The sequence below is a fragment of the Dermacentor silvarum genome, chromosome 1, assembly GCF_013339745.2.
Source record: "Dermacentor silvarum isolate Dsil-2018 chromosome 1, BIME_Dsil_1.4, whole genome shotgun sequence".
NCBI lineage: Eukaryota > Metazoa > Arthropoda > Arachnida > Ixodida > Ixodidae > Dermacentor > Dermacentor silvarum.
The window spans coordinates 71,351,274-71,371,758 of NC_051154.1; the positions used below are offsets into that span (position 1 = coordinate 71,351,274).

The 20,485-nt window shown below is 49.1% G+C and overlaps 1 protein-coding gene across 10 annotated transcripts in view; it reads right to left on the bottom strand.

Annotated features, from left to right (window-relative positions):
* The window catches only part of LOC119465417 (uncharacterized), a 67,595-nt gene extending 48,331 nt beyond the window's left edge, over window positions 1-19,264 (bottom strand). Inside the window, exons 1-2 of one of the 10 annotated variants that reach the window (XM_049669332.1) lie at window positions 19,132-19,203; window positions 18,175-18,287 (exon numbers count right to left, since the gene is read on the bottom strand). In XM_049669332.1, the coding sequence (XP_049525289.1) occupies window positions 18,175-18,188 (14 nt within the window). In that variant the 5' untranslated portion in view covers window positions 18,189-18,287; window positions 19,132-19,203. Of the gene's footprint in view, window positions 1-10,171; window positions 10,429-15,863; window positions 15,997-18,174; window positions 18,288-19,131 lie in introns of those variants that run through there. The other 9 variants (XM_049669344.1, XM_049669336.1, XM_049669351.1 and 6 more) reach the window with 9 other exon arrangements.
* Window positions 19,265-20,485: the final 1,221 nt, after the last annotated feature.

The following is a 20,485-nucleotide window of genomic DNA, read 5'->3' on the forward strand; positions in this document are numbered from 1 at the left end:
CAATGCATATGTGCTCCCCCCCCCCCCCCCCGCCCTTTTTTTAGCTGTTATAGGAAGCCCGTATTAGCCTTTTCATTAACTTAGCTGGTGGTAGTTCCCCCCGCTACACAGTTATCGCAAGCAGCGATGCGAAACCGAACCCAACGTCTCGGAGCCCCTTGCTGCTGAAATCCAAACATCGATGGAAATATATACCCCGCTCTTGGCCCTTGTGGCACGGGAGAAGAAGAAAAAAAAGAAAAGATGTGAAAGAACAAGAAGACAGAAGAAAAAAAGAACAAAACACAGACGCTCACTTTTTGCCCGAAACCCAGAAAAACATGGCATATTGACTGATCGCCGCGCGTGCCATGGCACGTTTGTGTGGATCGCGCATTATAGTCGCATACAACGTCTGCCGGCGACCGCCTTAACTTTGGAAGTTTTGAGGCGCCAGCAGAAAGAAATCGATGCACGCAATATTCGCGTATGCGGGTTCTCCTTGATCATTGCCCCAGATACGGCAAAAATGGGCGCAGTTTCTCTCTATTTTTCTCGTCATCTTATATATTGCTCACCGCCAACCAAAAGACAAATATTGCTTTTCAATATTCAGAACATCGCCAGTGCGCCGGGGATGGTGGGCACATGTGGATCGATAGATCGCGCAAAGCGCTCATTCGGCGCACAATGAAACCGCGTTTAGTTTCATGCGCGCTGTATACGACTGAGAGTGCGCGACAACCACGTGGTGGTATCCGCTTTTGTGAAGTAATATTATGCGGCTTGCCGAGCAACGGCTTCATTTCAAAACTGTTCATTGTTTTCGCCAGGCTCTTCATTTTGTTTTGCTTGTCTTTTTGGTTTTGTTTTCTTTGGCTGGCGCCTTGTAAGTGAATTCATTGGTTGAATTCGTCTTAAGGACACCGAGCAGCACCTGCTGCGCTCGCAAGCTAGACTGCGCGGAATCGTACGCTGCCGCTGTTGCGTCTAAACGAGCGTATAGTTCCGTGCACTTGATAAACGCAGACATCACTTGAATATGGAGGCGATGTATGCACTAGGTATTATAGTACTGTTGTCATACGAGCATACGGGAGACGGGGGTTGAGGATTAAAATTTAAGAAAATTCGACATCAATCACATCGAAATGCGACAACCAATCACGGAGCAGTACACACGCCGCGCGTGCCGCTGGGTTCCTTGCAGCACCGCCAGATGGCGCTCGCCTCCACGCATCCGCGGCAGCGGCGGCGCCAGCCGTACGGGGAAAAGAAAAAAAAAGTACCAGAAACCTCTCCTTCGCGCATCCGCGGCTGACGGTAATGAGGAAACAAACGCCTCTATCGGGATAAAATGGATTCGAATTGGGCTACGTACGTATGCGCATGCTGCCTCTGAAACCATCATGCGTTCAAGGAGTCCGTCGTACTCGCTAGTAGTCAGCAATTCCGCTGAACAGAATTCTCGGTGTAATTTCTGTGTTCCGACGCTTGTGTTTGTGTGTGTTGTGTGTGTGTGTGGCTGTGCGTACGTGCGTGCGTGTGTGTGTGTGTGCGTGCGTGTGTGTGTGTGTGTGTGTGCGTGCGTGCGTGCGTGCGTGTGTGTGTGTGTGTGTGTGTGTGTGTGTGTGTGTGTGTGTGTGTGTGTGTGTGTGTGTGTGTGTGTGTGTGTGTGTGTGTGTGTGTGTGTGTGTGTGTGCGTGCGTGCGCGCTCGTGTTTCGACTCTTTATGCACTCACACAATGCTTCGCTGTATATATATTCGAAATTGTGTTATCGGCTGCATTTATTTTTCTATATTCTTTTGCTGTGACAATTTCTACCGTTTCTGCGCAGCGGGCGACGCGACAAAAGTTCCTTAGAGATTTCTTTTTTTCTTCATTTTTAGAGGGCAGCCAGGCAACATTACAAATTTCGAAAGTATACACGCGACATCTTTTTAATGTTAACTGTTTGCGTACCCTTACATCTGTACTGACGCATATCGATCTCGGGTATAAAGGAACGTCAGCGCCTGCTTTCGGCGCCGTAATTCGAATTTCCTTGCCTGCTAATACACATTTTAATAAATTTCCAGATGCAGCGTGCCTGCTGAAATGCTCGAGTTGCAAAAGTTCTTTTGCTCATTCGATTTCTTTTTCAGCTTTCCGACGCCAGCGTTATGCGAAGGCCTTCTCGGGCAATCTAGAGAGCCGCTGCGCTCAAAAGCGCTGCTGCGAGATAATTATCAAGTAGGTCATAAATAGCAGGCACTATTGCAATGTGTCGGCGATAGCAGACTTCGCAGGTCTTTTCCGAGCGCGTTATTCCCGTTTAAAGTGTTTGCTGCCCGCCTTTGGGAGACACAAACTCATTTTCGACATAGTTGAAGAACGCTCCAAAGACCAACAGAATCGTTATGAGGCCGAGAACGCTTTCTCAGATATGAACAACGGCCCGGTCAAGGACGCGACCGTATACTCGACCCTCCCTCTCTCTCTCGCTATCTCCCCGCCTATACGGAGGGTCCGGGGGTGCCTTATATAGCGGTCCCATGTGACCACGTAGTAGATGGAACAGAAAGAACAGAGGCCAAGCGCCGTAATACGCAAATGCGCTTCCACCCGGGCACGAGGAGCGCGCACCCAACCCGTATTTTGGGGGAGAGGAAAAGGAGGTCAGGGCCGCGGCGAAGCTCTCGAGTGTCGAGCGCTGCGTGGAGGAACTGTAAACTATCGAGGCGCGCGTGGAATACATCGTCGTCACCGATCCCGGGGCGCCATAAAGGTTGCCTTCAACGCCGGTCATAATGCCCCCCGAAGCCTTTACGACTGCCCGCGCACTACTCGCCGCGCCGCTATCGTCTCGGGGACAGCCCTCAAGAAGGGAACGAGGGAACGGCGCTGCTGCCCCGGGGTTTGGGATGAACCCTTGTGGCGCAGTGACGAGAGGCTGGAGCATAACGCTGCATTTCGTGCAAGCTGCCAGAGGGAAGAAATACGACGAAAACTAAGCACGTCTGTCTTGTTCGCCTACAGGGATTAATACGGCGGGCTGAGATGATTAAGGTGACATGAAATGAAAAAGGGAGAGGAGAAAAGAATTAAAGATAAAACAATAAAGAACAAAGAATAGAAGCAATGAAGAGAAATGTGATGCATATAATCAGCAGTCAAGTAATGTCCGCGTGCCCATAACTGATGCAATAAAGATAGCAGGGTTTTAAAGCTCAATTGGGTCGCTTCGCCATTGCAGTTTCAAAGGCCAAAAACTTCGTGGGGCCGCATAATTCATATGGGGACGAATTACCAGCGAAGTTGTTTAGGCTGCATACATGGGCTGCATAAATGGGCTGCATAGGTTATGAAGTCACAATTTTTTTTTTTTTTTTCATACGGCACCACACTACGCCGACAAAAGCGCCGCCACGGTCACTGCACCTCCCATGTATCTTACGCAACCGCTGCTGCAGCCGCGTCGGCACCTCCGACTCGCGTTACGTTATAATCACAAAAGCGCAGGCCACGTGCTCAGGCGCCGACACCACACTCTGTCTGCCTCTCACCCTGCCCGTCTCTATTGCTGCAGCGCTGTCGCCACGCTCTTTCCCCCTCTCCCCTGCCCGTCTCCATTCCTGTCCAAGCGCCGTGTCCCCGATACGGACGTAAGCCGCCCAGGGACCCCTCCCCCCCTGGAAGCGTATGCGGGGGATGCATACGGGGCTAGAGGTAAACAGCTTCGCTGTAAAACCACGGTCGACTTCAAGCTTGCACCGCACGGCAAGCCAATTACATTCGGCAAATGCTCTGGCAAGGTGCAGACAAAGACGCGACGTGCTTCCGATATTTCAAGGTGTTCTTGGTGCCACCTTCTGTGCGTGGCTCATAGATATGTTTTAGAATGAGAGCGGTCAGCTTGCCAGTGAAATGAGCGCTCCATACACGCAAGTAGCGCGAAGGTCCACGAGACTTCACTGCAGTGCTACATAGACGTTGTAGCGTAAAAGGCAAATGGCAGTCACGCCAGTCTCGCAACACATCTTCTGAGGGGCCCGCACACCGACCAGTAAAATTCTATGCAGAAGCGCCTCTCACAAAAGCGAATTTTGCGGCTGAATATCGGCAAGCAGCCAAGACACGCAATTAAAGCTGTGAAGACTTATGAGCTTGATAACTTTCGCCAGAAGGAAACAAAATGCCGTCATGACCAGGCACCGTCAGTGCAGTTCGCGAAGGCAAAATAGTTTTCCTGTTTAATAAACAGAAGGCGTTGACATCGGCAATGCTATTAAGCTAATGCAAAAACATAATAAATAATAATAATAATAATAATAATAATAATAATAATAATAATAATAATAATAATAATAATAATAACAATAATAAGCAAATAAGTGCATGCATTAAGTTTCTCAGCATCCTGCCATGACTCTACAGCTGGCCGAACAGATGCCACTGACCTCACGAAGCATCTAACCGCACCAGGTCTCGACAAAACGTTCTTACTCTGATAGCTTTCATTATTACGTTTTTGCTTACTCCCCTAAATAAACCGCTCTAGAGGTCGGATGGAAACCGATGGCTTGCCAAGCCGACGCTGAAGCAGCAGTATCATCTCGCCGTTCGTCTTGCCCCTGTCCATTATCCTGTCGCTCTTCGACGAGCCTGCGCCATACCCGCGTACCTCCACAAATGTGGTGGAAGATATAGCCTCGCCTCTGCCATGGATAGATTCCGCTGCTGCGCACAGTAACTCCGCCATTTTCTGGTAGACGTAAACCACAACGTCGCGTTGCGCACGCGAGGCTTCAAAACTATCTCGCAAGTCTCAACACTCGCTCCCAGTGATCGCGCCATTCCAGCGCGCCGATACCGACATGACAATGGCCAGCAGCACAGCAGTCGGTTCGAATCACACGCTGCTAACATCAGGCACTTAGATGGTCAGCTGTGGTCTAGTAATGGATGTGGCTGGGGCCAACGTTTCGACAAGGCAACTTGTGTTCGTCAGGGCAACAGCTGCTCGCAAGTTGCAGTTGTTGGCCAGACGCAACAACAGCTGCTAGCAGTGTTAGCAGCTGTTGTGAGGAAGAGCCGCCTCCTTGTCGAAACGTTGGCTGCAGCCAAATCCGTTGCTAGACCACTGTTGATCAATTAAGGTTTTCTTGCGAAGCTCTTGCGAATTAAGGTTAGATATTGAAATAGTCGGTATTGCAAATATGAACCGAAGGCTTCAGTTTCGAAACACAGTACTCAATCCGAGAATTACTTATCTGATTTCGTGTAATACGCGGTCGTGACAGAATATAAGGTGCTATTACGATTAAAATATGCTGACCTAGGGGAAAAAACAAAACAATAAAAAGTCCAAGGACACCTATATCGAGCTATGCGATTAAATTGGTGCGAGTAATTTTTTTTTACAGTTTCTACGTTAGTATGTTGGCTGTAGACCGGGATTACTTGGACGGTATTGCTGAAAAATCAAGTGCATTTATTTTTACGCAGTGCGTTCGCTAATATCTGTCAGGAGAGCCAAGCTGACGATGTCTTCATTGTGTAGTCTTCGCTTCGCAACGGCCTCGGTGGGTTTTGGTGGCGGCGGCTTGGGGTTGACGCAATGAGCATATCGTTATTCCGCTCCCTTACTTCCTCTGTGGTCGACTGGCGTGGACGGCCACGTTTCGCTACTGCCGAGGTTGCGGCCGCTGACGATGTAGATGCTTCAAACTCCATAGCGGTACGCGCTGCCCGAGCCAGCAAACAGCAGCAGCAGCCTGCGGTGCCAACGCTGCATGCCACCGTGCTGCTTCCTCGAGACCGAGGAAGCAACAGCGGCCACCAATGCATGCAGGCAGGCGCGCGCTGCAGCTAAGTGCAGTGGGGGTGAGAAAGAGAAAATGTCACAGTTTCGCCCTAAGGGCGAAGCAATGAATGCGATAGCAACACAGCAATGTCATACGAAGTAAGGTGAGCGGCTTTGGTAGCAACAACACGCAGAACTGTTGTCGACGCCATCGGCGTTTTGCCCGCGTTAGCTCAAAATGCGTGCTGCGTTGGTGACTGTTGCTGGAGCCTCTGATATAAATAGGCACTTGGTGCCGCAGCTAAACGTCGCCTCCCTTCCCTCCCCCTCCCCCACGGCCTCTCGCGCGTCTGAAGAAGGCGCGTTTGCTCTACATATATGGTGATTGTAAAGGAGAAAAGAGACGCCTACTTCTGCAGCCCTTAAGCGAGCACGGCGCAGAACGCGCGTTTGTTCTCCGCCGCGCGTTCACTCCCCGTGAAAGACGCGCCCCTCGCGCCCTTTCACTCGCACATACAGCGTTCGGCGCGCGGCGACGATTTCATCTCCAAATGACGTCATACGGAACCTCACGGCGACGGCGACGGCGACGCCGACGGCAGAAATCTGCTTTTGAGTGTCCATATAATTGCTATCGCAATAATAGGGACCGCGCGCCGGCTTCCTGGAGCGAGGGTGACGTGGCGTCGCGTCGATGCCCTCTCCCCTCACGCAACACCTGGGGCGCTCTTGCGGCAGCAGCTGTTTCCTTTCGCCCGTTCTGCTTCGTCGAGGCGCGCTCGTGAGGTGGCGTCGCAGCCAATGAGAATTTAGGTGCCGTTTCCCTGCTGCAGACGCCGGCTTTTTCGCTAAATGGGCCATTTGATGTTTTATTATCAAAGCGCGCGTGTCGTGATTGCCTAGTCGCCACTTCCCACTATCCAATGTAAAGTGAAGGTAGCCAGAAACGCTTGGCGATTGCAGCAACCTCGTTTGCGTGTGAAATATCGTCTGCTGCTGCGAGTCATCGCTGTTGCGAAGAAGGATCATTCCCCGAAAGAGCTTATGGAGCAATCAAGTGGCTGCCTGGTAACCCAGAGAGGGAGTTAGCCAAGAAGAGTCTTTCGGTGTCTCTAAATTATTTTATCCTTACTATATAACGTGAAGTTTCCTCCTCTCGATGAAGTCCGTCCTGTTTGCGTCACTATAACGTGATGTATGGTCCAGTATTTAGCTCCTTCTTCTGACTGATAAGAGCCGCTTTCTACTTTCCATTAATATGTAACCAGCGCAAAGCTCTATGGCTTCGTACTTGATGTCCTTTTTTTTCTACATATTGTTGTCTCTGGCATTACCTCAGAAATTATAGTAACGAACCTTTTACTTCTTGGTCATTTATAAGCTGTCAGTTTAACGAAGTTGCTCATAACGTTGGATTCATTGGAAGACAATATTGTTCTTTCTTTCTCTTTTATCCTCTCTGTCATTCCTTTTTCTTTTATTATTTCTAGAAGAAATGATGATAAAGGGAGTTTATGACCCGAGCGCATCTAAAATCGAAGACCACCGAAGGCTATCCATGGCATCTGGTGAAGGCAGAAAACAGTACTAACTTAATAAGTGGACCTATGGTTACGAGGTAGGTGCACAGGGTCGCACGGAAATTCGCAGCACGGCAATAAAGGAAGGTGGGAGATGCTGGCAGTTATGAGATAAGCTAAAGGACAAGAACGTTGTGTACAGGGTGATAGGCAAAAAGCGATGACATAGCAATGAGGAAGTCTAGAGTCCGAAGATTATGGTGCTACAGAGCTACAATAAGAACCGCAATATTTACAGGTCTCTTCAAGTTGGCAACTGTCTGTACTGCTGTATTCCATGATACTTTAGGAAGAACGTTACTTTAGGAACCGTCAAGTTAATTTGTCTCCCACAAGAAAAAATCTTGCCGAGGCAAAAGCCGTGAGGACATTGACAAATATATGAGGCTTTGCATCCCCTTTCCCAGTTATGACATACAAGGTGAGTTGCTGATGTTCTGAAATAGCCGATATCGTGCAGAAAGATTGATTCGCCATGCGATTGATTGATTAATGACTTTTTTATGGCACAAGGATCAGTTCTGGCCTAAGAGCGGCAAATAATAAGAGCGCCAAATAATTTTTTTAATACGTGTAGTGGGGCTTGGATAATTTTTATCTCCCTAAGATGCCAACATATTTAATTTATGCTGCATGCTACCTTTAATGAGTGCACGTTGCGAAAAAAGACATCCTCCGCACCATGAAAAAAACGTGTGGCAACGAAAAAAAAAATGTTCTGTTTCTGATTTGATATTTCAAGCCCGTGTTTCCTGAATATTTGTGTTTGAATAGATTACAATACTCTATCATCGGCACGGCTGTAGTTTATACTAGAGGCGTGCGAATACCCTACATTGTTCTGACACCGACTGACACCAAGGGTGAGCCCTTCCAGTTGCAACCACGTACGCGGAGCCACTTCCTAGGCCATGTATTATAGTACATTTAGATCACGTGTAACGACTAATGCAATTTACACCAATTACGCCGGATTCGCGAGTTTTAACCTCAACATTATTCCTAGAACTTATTGTGTAAAGGTAGCATATACGTATACACAAGTAATGGGGCTTCTGATCCACACCACGACCGATGGAGACTGTTTGGAAGTTTGTACAGAATTAACGGGCAGTATTCATGCCGGAGTGCTATCCAGTACGGACATATCTGGAGATATCTATCTTGAATAAGGCCAGACTGTGATATGTCCACACGGATGTTCTCGAAAGTGATGGTGACAAAGAGCTACACGGCTTACTAGCTCATTAACGGCCTCCTTTTGTGCCACGTGTCAGCTGCACCTGCCTTCGAAACCAAGCTGGTGTTCAGTGGCCGTTACAAATCAAGCTAGCACGACGTAAATGATTAAATCCGCGACGCTTCGAAAGCAGAATCTCGCTTCTTTCTCAAAGGCTTTGGAGGCCGGCGTGGGAGCCTCGAATCGCTGTCACATCGCGAGCAGCCTGCGTATTCGTGCACGAGGCCGCTTTAGCAACTTTACCGTGTACGGAAGACGTGGTGCCGGCCCAGAACATTTCCGCTCTGACTCACCGGGCCGAACCGGTGATGTGGACGGGTCGGGGTGAATGTGTTTGGTCTCATCTTTTCTGCTATGTATTTCTGCGGCACTCCTTCGCCCTGCCGCGCTCTTTCAGCGAGTCTCTTCGGCTGCGTGTCAGAGAGATTGAAGGGGAAATTGCTGAGCCCGGCAATCAGGACACAGCGACGTAATCAGAGCCGTGCACAGTCCATTGAATCCTTGCGGCTATTGATCTGGTCTCACAGCGGCGCGCAAAATAGCACCGGGGCGCGGCGGCGTCCGCCGCTACGTGAAGCTGCGTTGAAAGGAACGACTTTTCGGTGTTTTTGACCTGCCTGGACGGAAAAAGAGATGTTGGTGGGAGACCGGGCGCCTATGGTTCCATTTTTTTTTTTCGCGCTCGCTTCGAGCACTTCGCTTCTTAAACAATCCCGTATGCCACTTTCTTTCTTTTCTTTTAAATCTTTTTTTCCTCGTAAGTATCTTGTTTTCTCAATCTGAAAGGCAAGATATCTATCAAAAAATATATATGAAATGCTGTTCGGCGAAAGCTTGGCGAAGGTATCAGCTCGCTAACTTCCATTCTCGTGGAAGAACGTATGCATTCCGCTACGGTGGCGAAACCTGGAAATACGGGAAATATAGGGAGATATATAAGGGAAATAGGGGACCCAAACTAGCGCACGGCATCTGACTTGCACACAAAAGAACCCAGCCAGAGCTTGGATTCTGCTTCTGCGCAGTGCCACTGATGGTATGCTTTGGCATACACGCTAAGCAGCACGCTACCGTTATTTCAAAAACTGGTAACTCGAAGTGGAAGTTACTCCACGTAGTGCCTCTCGATGAACACGGCCTTTAATTGGTCTTTAATTGCTCTCATAAGGTCAGTAGGTTTTAGGACGTATGCTCCTATATCCTAAATGGGTGTGCGTGCAAAAGAAGCCAGGTCGTACATATTGCCCATGCGTACGTGGATACATTTCAGCGGAATGCCAGAAATGCACATAGTTCATATCACAATAAAATATACCAGATAAAAAAGAAAGGTCTACTTCACGATTTAAATTGACATTAAAAAAAATATCTTGCCACAAAGCTCAGGAACAGTTTGAAAGAAAGTCTGGCTGAAAGAAAATGTTTTTTTTTTTTTTTCTATTTCTAAAACACACACCCGGCCTTGGATAGCTTGTGCTCATCGCTTTGCACAAGCTCTCGTCACCGGTCAGTTCCATCACTTCAGGTAAAGCGTAAATGTCGAAAAGAAAAAAAAAGAGGTATAGAGAATAGACAGAGTCGGTACCGAGCTCACGGTTTGTGCGTGCTATCCGTACGATTTCGACCGCGGAGAGCTTCCGTCGACGTCTTCGCGCGGCTCTGATAATCGAGCGGGCGAAAACGGACGTCAAAAAAAGTTCGCTGCGCGTTAACAGCGCAGCCGGTGACGCGCGAACGCTCACGTATATATGCGCACGACGCCCCCTCGTGCTTCTCGCGCGTCGTCTCTCGCAGCTCGCCACAATGTATAGCTCTCTCGTGTACCATCCTTGCTGCGAGTAGAAACTGCGAAATCGCAAGCAGGCTGCCACTGCAGCAGCAGCAGGCGTAATGCCTGCGAATCCCGCTTTCACCTGAGGTCGCTCTCGAACATCTGCGAAACAAGAGTTTACACTCAATCGAACTGGTATATACGATGCGTCTGCTTACGACGCCGTTTCTTCGCGAGCCCGCGGGCCAGGCCTCCTTGCCAGGCGCACATGCAGCTGATGTGTTTTGGGCGCTGAATCAGCCCCGCGCTGTTTCGTTAAACTCGCTGCGGTTCCTTGGCGAACGCGTGCAATCGCCGAGACGACGACGTGCCGAGCCGCAGCTGTAAACAAGCGCGCGCGTGGGCCCAGTGCGCATCCGTCGCGCAGGTGCCTGGTCAGTGACTCGCGCGCGCGGCGTCTGCTTGCGAGATTCGTCGAGAGAGTCGCGCGAGTCATGCGGCTCTGTGTGTGCGTGAGAAGACGGCTCTCTCTGGTTTGGACACGAGCGTTAGCGCCGCGAGACACTGTGCAAAACGCGCGCTTGAGACCTCTTAGTTTCGTTAAGCAAAGCAGGTCGCGCAGATCGTGGCGTGGCGCCAAGTGAAACCCCGCGGCATGGTTCTGCCCCGTCCAGCGCATTCCCCCCCGCCACCTCAGCCTCTCTTTTTTGGCTGCCGCGGTACGGTGTTTGCTAGCAAGCGCCTCATCGCGTCGCTCCTTCCCCGCCCTCTCGCCCCCCACAAGACAAAAGGCATGGCGCACCGAAAAATGCATCGACGCGAACGAGTCGCTTTCTTCCTCCCCCCGGACAGAAGAATTTCGAAGGCATGTTTCTCTTCGACGCGACGGCGTAGGCGTCGCGAAAAAAAAGGCCCTTGCGCTGCCGAATGGCGTTTTGAAATGGCGCTTGCTCTTCGGCTGCGGAAGCCAGAAGCGCGCGCGTCACTGTCCGAGCGGGCAGGAACCGAAGATGACACACGCATGCCAACAACATGTATAGTGTCCCCCCCCTTCATCTATCGCACTGCTTTCTGCAGAGGCGAGGCGCGCAGCGACGTAGTCGGATATTTCAAACGCCCATTTGCAAAGTGAGGTCCCTGTAGAGAGAGACAAACTCCCCTTTATATATATATATATAGCGAGAAAGAGAGAGAGAGAGAGAGAGAGAGAGAGAGGTTCTTTAATCCAAGTAGCCTCCGCCACTGCTATCTTGTATGCGTGCCCATTGTTCCGCGGTACGTCACAGAAAAAAAAGCAAAAAAAAAAAAACAATAAAAAAACGAATGATGACCTGATGGTGCTTCAGGAATAATGAACTCACGAAAAAGCTGCTAGCACTAGTGCTACACAGTATATTTTCTTCATTTTTTAAACTAAATCGATATTTGCGATTTCTTCTCCCCCATTTCACTGTAACAAGGACGCTCTTTCTTCATGCAGCAACTTTCCCACATTGAGACTCTTGTTAGGTGAGCGAAATGTTCCTGGCGAGCATGTATGGAGGGCGCAGTTCAGAATTTAATGGCACGTGAATTTGCATTTCGATGTGTGTTCTGACTTGGGCGCACTCTCTGCGTTGTCTAGGCAAAGATGGTAAAGCTTTTACGCTTCAAAGAATGCATCATTAGCCATTCACTTCGGCCGTTTTATCAGAACATCTTATTTCAATCGGCATGATTTCTTCATGCATCCTTTCCAACCATTTCTTTTCTTTGTCTTCAGCTTAGTGCATATCCCCCCCCCCCCTTTATTTTTTCTGACGGGGGAGGGAGGGGAAGGTGTTTTTATATCAAAAACGCTGCGTTCGATAGCGTCGCTTGCGGACGGTTGCCCAGTGCAACTGACGCCAGCATGCTCGTTCATGCCAAAATACAAGTTCGCGTAACTTCAATATCGTCCTCGGCGCGAATTCGTTATAACGCTGTCAAACGTGGAAGGGGAGGGGGGGTTGACGCTACGAAGAAGTGGTATGAAAAGTGTTGATAATGGAAAGAGACTCCAAGACAGCCTAGACGAGGGTGCGGAAAAACAATGATGTTTTCCACGGATTCACGTGCATATACTCTCAACGAAAGGCAAGTGTGTGCTTTTCTCGTCCACCTCTCTGTGTCGCGTTCTCAGTGCAGAACGAGACCTGATAGTCACTGTTGAACGGATATGCCTATATTCACGCCCTACTGCCTGTCTCCACGTCACCTCCCATCTTTGCGGAGTAACAGGGCAGAACAGGGCAGAGGTGTTTTACCTGACAACCTCTCTGCCTTTCCTCAAATAAATTTCCTCTCACTATACTGCAATAGAAACACTAGAGTCTGCCGTAAAGCGCGATAGCCGAAATGGTTGGGAAAGGGCCTAAATCAGTGACATTGTCCCTCTGCTGAAGCCATATTATACTCTTGATCAACCACTCGTGAACAGGAAGCCAGTGATACAGACCAGTAGCGTACTCAGGATCTCTGCCAGGGGGGGGGGGGGGGGGGGGGGGGGGGGTTGACCGTTTGCCAATACCATCTAAATCGCACTAATTTCAATTTTTCCCGGGAAATTGTCAAAAAATGCGCTTTTTGTGAGTGTGCAGACGATTGCGCGTCTTACATCTTAGTTGCAGTACTCAAATGCGCAAGGAAAGAAAAAGGGTGAAAGAAAAGAGGGGGGTTAAGTCGGCCTCAGGGGGGGGGGGGGGGGGGGGTTACACAATAATCGCATCGCGTCTTCCTTATCTGTACATATCATCATCACAGGCACCACGAGCAGCGACTTCTTTGTCGTCGTGGCACGGAATCTTTGAGAATAAAGAAGTTCCTCAGAAGTGGCTGCTCGGAGAATGGACCGCGGCTTAGCTTGTCGCCGGGCTAGGCCGCATCCGAGAGGAGCGGCATCCGAGAGGAGCAAGCCACCGTTCCGACCAACCAGACGTTGCAGCCGCGACGCTCTCCCGCCTCTGGACGACTACGACACGTTCCTGAAAGAGCACAGGCGGTTCTACGACGCCAGACGCATGCATCACCACGTCGTCATTACAGCGTCCACAAGGAATTACTTCGAAGCGCGCACCTGCGCAGGGTGGCCGGAATTGGTATCGATCATGACGGTTGAACCCGCTGCCTTGAAGACCGACCTGAACAGAACGCCGGCCATCGGAAGACGTCGCGTCACCACGAAGGACGAACGACGAGCCGCCGACGGTTACGCCGCCGTAGCCCAAGCAAAGGAGGTCGAGAATCGCAAGACGAGAAGGGCGGCAGCGGGCGACTCGTCCGCGGATGACATCGCCAGCAATGAGGAGACGCCCAAGCCCAAGACCGCGCGCTTGGAGGTTGGGGTTTCCAGGTCCGCTGGAGCGCTGGATTGCAAGATGCGCGGCAAACCCCAGATACACGCCGCAACGGATTGGAAGTACCAGAAGGCTGACTTCGAAAAGGCCACCTATGCACGACGAGGCGCCATCGTGAAAGAAGAGTGGGTGGTTAACGCGATGAAGGTGCCCAGCAAAACAAGTGCCGTGGCAATCGCGAAGGTGACCTCGATAGTGATGGTTCGGGAGCGTCACCAGAGGTGCTTAGAACCAAGACCCGGCAGGAACCGGCCACAATGTCGTTCGACCGCGACGAAGACCCGTCCGAAAACGGCCCCGGCTAACGACAGCCTTGGCAAGCTTGTACGTGGAAAGCGCTGCACCGGAGTGATTGACTTAGTGCCAGCCGCAGGCCTCTCTTCCCCGTCACAGCTTTCCTCAGTCCAAGTCGCCAACACGGACGACGAGGCAGAACGTGGTGTTTTGCGACGAGTACTTGAAAGGACGATGAATTTTGTCTTCCTTTTTTATGCTGCCGCGTGCCTTTCGCTTCTTCACCGGTGCTTTGTGAACAAGCTCAGCATGGTGGTCCGAGGCGAGGCCTTTACGCCAGGATTGCCAGTGCAGCTTGCGAAGATCTGACAATGAAGATCTCAATCGCAAGAAAAAAACCGCAACGATCCTCAAGCTGACTTAACGCCCACTTGTATTTTTGTTATGGTGTATGATGATGATACGTACAGATGAGGAAGATTAGATGCGAATATTGTGCTTACAGTATGTATATATTAAATGGTTGTTACAGATTACGAGACCTGTTTTGTCGAACGCCGTACGAATATAAATGCAAATAGGTCACGCCGCGTATCGATTTTTGTTTCTGAGCAAGCGCCTTAGGACATTCAGAAGTGCTTCTGTGGAAAGTTGGTATGGCGTGACTGTGTGGTGCATGGATTGCGCTGCTAAGGTGGCACTGACACCTAAACACGAACCTTGCGGAAATGGCCGTGTTGCGCTTAACAATGCAACCATACCACCATACAGACAGCTCCACAGCCTTCTGCAGCCACGTCGGCTGCGCATATCCATTCAAGCACAGTCGATGTATATATAGAGAACCTAAGATGCTGCGCATCGGCGGCGGTCCAAGACTGTTGCATTGACATCCCGGCAAGCGCTGTTGCGAATACATGCTGCTTTCTCGGGTATTACAGCGCTTGTTAAAATCTTATCCCCGCTTTACCACGAATCCGTATACTCCATTCGTCCCGTATTCAGTGCGGTTTTCAGTGTACACAGGGGAAATATTCTATGAATTCGCAAAGGCGGACGAATAAGGGGTAGTGTGCAAATACTGGGGATGGCATACACACTACAAAGGGGACTCAAATTATACCCAATAAAATTCCGCGACTCGTAATCAGTTAACAAAGTGGCAACATTGGAGCCTTGGAGATCGGTCGGGCACACTTAGGTGATGACCGCACTCAGATCACACTTTGGGCGTCACCGGAGGGTATGTTCATAAACGTATAGGTAAAAGAAAAGGAAAGAAAAAAAGCCTCATGGGCAGGACAGTGCATAGAGTTACCGAGATTAAACATCCCAGGAACCCGCACAGTTTACCAACGAGCACAAATTATGCGGGAAGTCACCCGTGGACAAAGGATTGAAACTTGCGTAAGAATTTCCATCTTCGTCGCTCGAAAAATCGTTATGTGACTTCTTACCGCGAATTGAGCGAGGTGTCTTACCCGCGATTAAGTTAAGCTACACGTATATTACGTTATACGTTCGTGTGTCCCCCTTCACTGTGTCCTTGTGCGCTAAATATTTCACTACGTTATATGGTATTTAAAGTGCACCACATCGATTAGACGTCACATATAGCAGTCGCCACTGCTGCACGCATTTCTCTTCGTGTTTCCCGTTTGTGCAGCAATAAATGCATCACAGGATGATGCAATGGCCAGCGCGTGTTGCCGCAAACACATCAAATTGTCCCGCAGCGGCTTTCAAATCCGGGCCCGTGTGAGCCGCAGGCTGAGGAGCGGCTTGTGTCGCCCGCTCTTCCACGGCCACGACGACCATATCTCATACGCCGGTTCTTTCACTGTCTTCCTCTTCAAAGAATGCGGCCAGCCTTCACAATGAATTCAGAGTACACTCACGGTTGTAGACCATCTATATGGGCAGCATAAAATTGATCATCCGCGACGCCCTTCCATTTCTGCTTTTACTCCGTTCTTTCCACGAAACCGCGCAGTAATTACACTTCACTTTCCATGCTCTGCCCTTCTATTCGCTTTTCTTTTCAACATGCGCGCACACATATTTGCGTGTGTGTGTGCGTGCGTGGGCGTTTCACCTCTTCAACAACGTGGAACGCGCGAGCAATAACAATAGCTGCTGGCCCTATTTTGCTGGCGCTTCGTGTACCGGCCAGCAATCTGTCTGCGCTCATGACAGGCTCTTTCAAAGGGAAAAGGGCGCCGCGGCACAAGAGACATCACAAAGCATGGATGGCTGCGATATGTACGGTCGCTTGCACCCTGCACCAAAGTAATGGCGTTGCTCTTCCCAAATAATAAAAGCTCGTTGGCGCTCGAACGTCGCGGTGAGGCGGAACGTTTACGTCGGTACTGGAACGCAAGCGTGCGCGGATAAGACAGACAGAGCAGCCGGTGCAGAGAAATAGACGCGCAAATAGATGGACGTACAAAATTGATGTTTTCTTTTTCTTCTTTCTTGCTAACCGAATCGAACAGTTTCCAATGTATCGCCCGAGTGAATGGGCGAAAACACCAAGCAGTAGAGGTATTTAGTTCATCACTGGTGCACCAACACCGTTCGTGCCCCATGCCCCTCTGCTGTTTTACCCTTCGCCAGTCTGCGTTCACGCCATGTCGAATTCTGCTACGTCACCTGATGAACGCGAAGTCTTCGCTGATTCGCTACAACTGACACGGAATTTACGATGCAGAGGATCAACGCAGCTCTCGCGTAGTTGAATATATCTTGGACAAGCGAGAGGTGCGCATAACAATAGAAAGATTTCATTTCGCCAAAGTTTTTGTATCTGCCGTACACGAACAACGCGGTAATCCCCTGCCTTGTATTTGCTCCGTTTTGCCGGACCGAGAGATTTACCGTACGGTCAGGTGCTTCTCTGTATGGTAATGCGGCACGGCTAAAGCTTTTTATTATAAGTTCGAACAGAAAAAAAAAGAAAAGAAAAAATACGGGAGTGTGCTCCAGGTTAATCAAATTCAGTGACCTGAAGCAGCGTCCCATTGAACTTACTCGAGACGTACATCACTTTTTGTAAGAGAAACCCATCCTAAAAATGTTTCTGCCTTACAGCGCTCACGCTTCATTTGCTCGCTACAGCGCATATATGGCATTTGCAAACGCGATGCGTTCAGTGATGGGAGAACGGAAGGGCGGCCGAGAGCGTCGGGATTCAACGCGTTTGCGTAGGTCCGCCTTTGTGAGCTAAGCTCTCATTTCCTTTCAACATTTCTGCAACCGCTCTGTCTGTTTCTTTTTTTCAGCTGTTTTTTTTTTTTTAATTTGCCACAGCGCTGCATGATAATCTATTTCTTTTCTTTCCGCTGGAAAGAAACAGGGCAAGGTTCGCTGGCGGCTAATCAAGACAAGCCTATAGCGGATTTTAGTGAATTACCAGCGTTAATCCGGAGGATCTTGTAAAAATCCGCAACGGGACACTGAACAAACACACACTGACCTAAAGGAATGCGAGAAAAAGAAAGTGCAAGCGAACAGGTCTCCCAGGAAGTACTGAAGGCTTACTGAACAAGAAAAAAAAAACGAAGGGAATTAATTAAATTAATTACACTCGAAGAGCCGCAGTGAGTAAGAAAGAGCTATCCACCCACCACTACCCTCATGCATATCTCCTTTCAGCCGGATCATGTCGAGGACGCACACGGTAAGGATGACAAAACGGGTGGGGTCTGTCACGTGGTCTCGGCTGTTCTTGTCTTTCTAGAAGACATCGTTGTAGCCAGCGGTCACAGGTATCCCGTAGTCCTAATTCACCGGCGCCACGCGATGTTCCCGCCAATTTCGCGATGATTATACGCCCGATGTAACGGCGTCGTTGGCTTTCAACCCCCAGCCTTCAGCATTTCCTAGTGGATAGCCCAGTATAAGTAAAACAACATTTCATGTACACCTGCACGACGACATCATGACGAGACCATATCATCAGCCCATGTGCTATTCCTTTACGCGCAGAGAAGCGTTTTTCTCAACACGCCAGCACTTGCATGCAGATGTGACGAGTGATTCATCGCATAAAGTTCAAAGAAACATCCGCGTCAGTACCTTGTTTTTGTTATCGATAGCATTCCAGATCCACCTTTAAGCGTCGCGCCTACGTATGTCGCATGTACGTACGTAAGTACGTATATAAGTCGTGCGACGTACTAAAAGCAAGAAAACTGACTAAACGCTCACCCTTTATGAGACATATGGTTGTACCTGCCATACCATGACTGAAGAAGCTAAAGATTTTTCAGGGAACTTCGCTTCTGACTGTCAACAACACTTTGTCCAATCAAATTGGTCAGCTAAAAAAAATTAAACAAGACGTTTGCTGCCTAATACAATTGGACTTTCTCACCGTCGCTGTAACTGCGCGTGCCAAATCACCTTGCTTTAGTGCGAATGCAACGCGCCTGAACAAGAAGACAAAATTACTATTCTCATTACCAAAAGCTGTTAATTATCAACGTGCGTAAGCTGCAATTTTTCGTCAGATCCATCTCCCTAGTCCGTCGCCCAGGGCTGTAACGGTCTTCCTTATCACAACGCCCTGATGACTGACCATTCCCGCTTCAGAACTACCACCGAGAACCATAATCCTTTATGGCCTATTTGTGCCACCGCATCGCCGCCCACAACTCATGTAATGTCGCGCTGGGGTGCTTGAGGTGCAGGAAATGGAATAAAATAAAATTACTGAAGCACGTGGTAAGGTACATTGGACATGGGAGTTGCATAGCCTTTATACCTTCTTCGAGGCGCAGCAGTAGAAGAGCGCACATAATTTGGCCTACTACGGCGACTCACTCAAGGAGATTTTTTTTTCTTCGTGCTAACAGCGTCTGTAACATGAGCCGGAGCTCATTAAATACCAAGGTGTCTTTCAAATGTGCCAATAAGGATGCCGTCGGGTACGCAAGCAGCGTTCAGTTTCGCTTTATTTCGGTATGTCGGCCGTTGGCGCAAATAATGCACCCAGGCAATTGTAATGTTCGGCTTTTATATTCTGCGTCATGCCCAACTGCTAAGGAGGAGGAAGTCGTCAGGACTGAAGCAGAGCGAGCACTCCCTTCCCTGCTTATGCCTAGATCACTATCATGGCGCCGTTTATTAGATTTACCGGTATACTAATGGCCGCAGGTTACTTACCTCGATAAAGATGCCGCTGGAGCTATAAGTTCTGTCTCGTCGTGCTGGCGACGTGTTCACGAAGTGAAAGAGACACTTTTCATTTCTAGCGCATATATAGTTTTTTTTTTTTTTTTTTTTTTTCATCGCGCGCCTAGTGGATACGCAGCACGCGGGATAGAAACATCTGCGCCTAACAATATCTCCTCTGTCAAAATCTGACAGAGCGGGAAGAAAATGCGGCAGAAGAATAGGCAAGAACGTAGTGTAATAGCATTACATGCCTCTATGGCGTCTGCAGCGAGGGAGAAGGGACGCCTATAGCATGCGGGAGGCGCTGCTATCGCGACCTCGGTATATGGCTTCCATCATAGCGTAACGATATTTGCGCACTGAAGCGTCTGCGCTGTCTGGCGTTGTATACGGAGTGAGGCCCCGAAGAGGCAGACCGAACAGCACAGCAGGCACTTTGTCTTTCGCGAAATGCCTATAGCATTAGTCTGAAGGCCTTTAGCGATTCATCCTGGGCGTCGCGAAAGGTCAAGGTGCGGCAAATGCGCGTAAGCCGTCCTGCAGGTGTGTACCGCGTTTGTAGATAAGACGAGATCAATAATCACCGCGGTACGTTATCTTGTAAACTACTTTCTTTTTCCCCTCTCGAACAGATGTATTCTTGGCTGTCCTGGCGTTTCATTACTGGCGGTTGATTGTCGAAAAGTGTCTGCATTTTCTCATTCCGGCTAAGTTTATACATCTGCAGTGCTCAGACGTACGAGTTCATACAAAAGGCATATACTTGATTCATGCGAAATCCGTCTGCGCTTTGGCATCACCGGTAAAATAACTATTGTGACGGCGACCATTCATTGCACGAGGCTGTCCGCCGTTGCATTAAGAAACTTACATAAAAAATGTACGGGGACGTAGCAAATTAATAGATAAGGGCTGTAACTTTTCAATCAAATAGTTAACATTGTTTTTAATATTTAAGAAGTCCCAGTGAAGTATTCGGCTATTTTTCCGCTATATTTCCCTCTCGTCGCTCAGTCATCAGATCGCCTGTGTAGCATGGCTCCAACCGCTGTTTCACTTGCAAAGCAACTGGAAATCTTGGGAAGAAATTTTGAATCAGAAACGAAAGAATGGCTCATGGATATCATTAATTCGAAAAAAAAAAGAACTAGCAGAAGAAAATAAAACTGAATATAAAGCTCTAAAGCAAGAGCTTGAAAGCCTCAAAAACAGCATGTCAGTCCCGATCGATTCTTACGAAGAACAAAAATCACCTAATGCCACCAATTGTCACCAAAAACAAACAACTAAAAAAATTTAAAACAAGCTACTTTCTCGCCAACCATAAGATTTGGATCAGTAC